We start from the raw sequence: 1639 nt of genomic DNA, 5'->3' as shown, positions 1-1639 counted from the left end.
GCAAGTGTCTTTGTTGTAGATGAGTTTGTCACTTTTATTGCGAAAGCTATTTGCCAACTAATGCCCTTACTAACAAAAGGAATAATAAGGTTCTTTAACGTTAAAGGGGGAGGGTGTTCATTTGTCCGTGGAACATTTGAATACAACAAAAAAGCTCTAGCAACCCACAACAAGGCAGACTCACCCTTGCTGGAAGAAGGCAAAACTGACACAAATGGGCATGTGGTGGATGCTCAGCGGTACAGGATCACGCTCTTCAGGTGTATACTGTTTCCAAAGGAAAGGTTCAAGAATTATAAGTGACTAAGTTATGAACATATAAATAGACTCATCTTGCACATCAAATAAAAAAAATTAAATCTCTTTAATCCTCAGTGAATACTGAAGTAACTTCTTTTACAATTACCCACTTAACTTTGCCACTCATATTCCTCGAAACTTTTTGGCACTTTCAAAAGCTTTATTAAAGCATAAATTACATACCATAAAATCTACTCACTTTCAGTATACAATTCAATTTTTAGTAAATTTATGAAAGCTCTGTGACCATCACACTATCCAGCTCTTGAACATTTCCATTACCCCAGAAAATTCGCCTGAGCTTGTCTGCAGTCAATCCTCCTTTACACCTCCAGCTCTGCCAAGTAACCACTTACTGTTTTCTGTCTCCATAAATCTGTCTTTTTTGGGCATTTTACATAAATGGAACTTCTTTCATGAAACACAACTTTCATCCATACTGTACCATATATCAAGGAGCCCTGGTGGCACAGGTGTGCACTGGTTAAGCACTCTGCTGCTAACCAAAAGGTTAGTAGTTCGAACCCACTGGCTGCTCCATGGAAGAAAGATGTGGCAGTCTGTTTTATAAAGATTTCAGCCTTGGAAACGCTATGGGGCAGTTCTACTCTGTCCTATAGTCACTATGAGTTGGAATCAACTCAATGGCAATGGGGTGTACCATATATCAGTAGTTGGGTCCCTTTGTGGTATATCCATACGATGGATATACCACATATGTGTATCCATTTGCCAGTTGACAGACATCTGATTATCTCCAGTTTTTGACTATTATGATCAATACTGCTATAAATATTCACATACAAGTCTTTGAGTGAACATATACTTTCTTCTTGGGTAGATTATTAGGCATGGAACTGCTGGGCTGTATGGTAAGTTCAACTTTTTAAGAAACTGACAAACATTTCCAACATGGTACCATTTTCTATCCCTGGCAGCAATAATTTTACAATATTTTTTAACTTCTCTCTTTTCCAAGTCTAATTGCTCTTTTTTCTTCCTTACACCAACACCGTCATCTAAAAGAATACATCTCAAAGGCAGAGCCAATATGGCGCTACAGACAGAAGCACCATGCTGTCCCTCCACAGCAAAGACCCAAAAAACTAAGTATAAAACAGAGAGAAACGTCAATCCTGGAACCCTAAGTGTCAACTGAAGAGATAAAGAACTCAGCCAAGACCAAATGGCATAAGAAACTGATAGAGAACAAAGCGCAAGGAGAGTTATGAGCAGAGGTCTCCCTATCAGCTAACACAGCATGGATCTACTATCTTGGACTCCTGTCAGAGTGGTGGACAGGGAGTATGGGAAAGAAGATTCACGGAGCTCCCTGCAA

At 39.4% G+C, this 1639-nt stretch overlaps 1 protein-coding gene across 6 annotated transcripts in view; it reads right to left on the bottom strand.

Annotated features, from left to right (window-relative positions):
- EXOSC9 (exosome component 9) overlaps nucleotides 1-1639 on the bottom strand; it is an 18003-nt gene that overhangs the window by 7740 nt on the left and 8624 nt on the right. For all 6 annotated transcript variants that reach the window (XM_023741134.1, XM_023741136.1, XM_023741132.1 and 3 more), the window contains one exon: nucleotides 185-267. In XM_023741134.1, coding sequence (XP_023596902.1) covers nucleotides 185-267 — 83 coding nt within the window. The remainder of the gene's footprint in view (nucleotides 1-184; nucleotides 268-1639) is intronic.

This window comes from Trichechus manatus, unplaced genomic scaffold, assembly GCF_000243295.1.
Source record: "Trichechus manatus latirostris isolate Lorelei unplaced genomic scaffold, TriManLat1.0 scaffold00174, whole genome shotgun sequence".
Taxonomy (NCBI): Eukaryota; Metazoa; Chordata; class Mammalia; order Sirenia; family Trichechidae; genus Trichechus; species Trichechus manatus.
The sequence above is the reverse complement of the archived record's forward strand: the minus strand, read 5'-3'. Positions and strand labels throughout refer to the sequence as shown.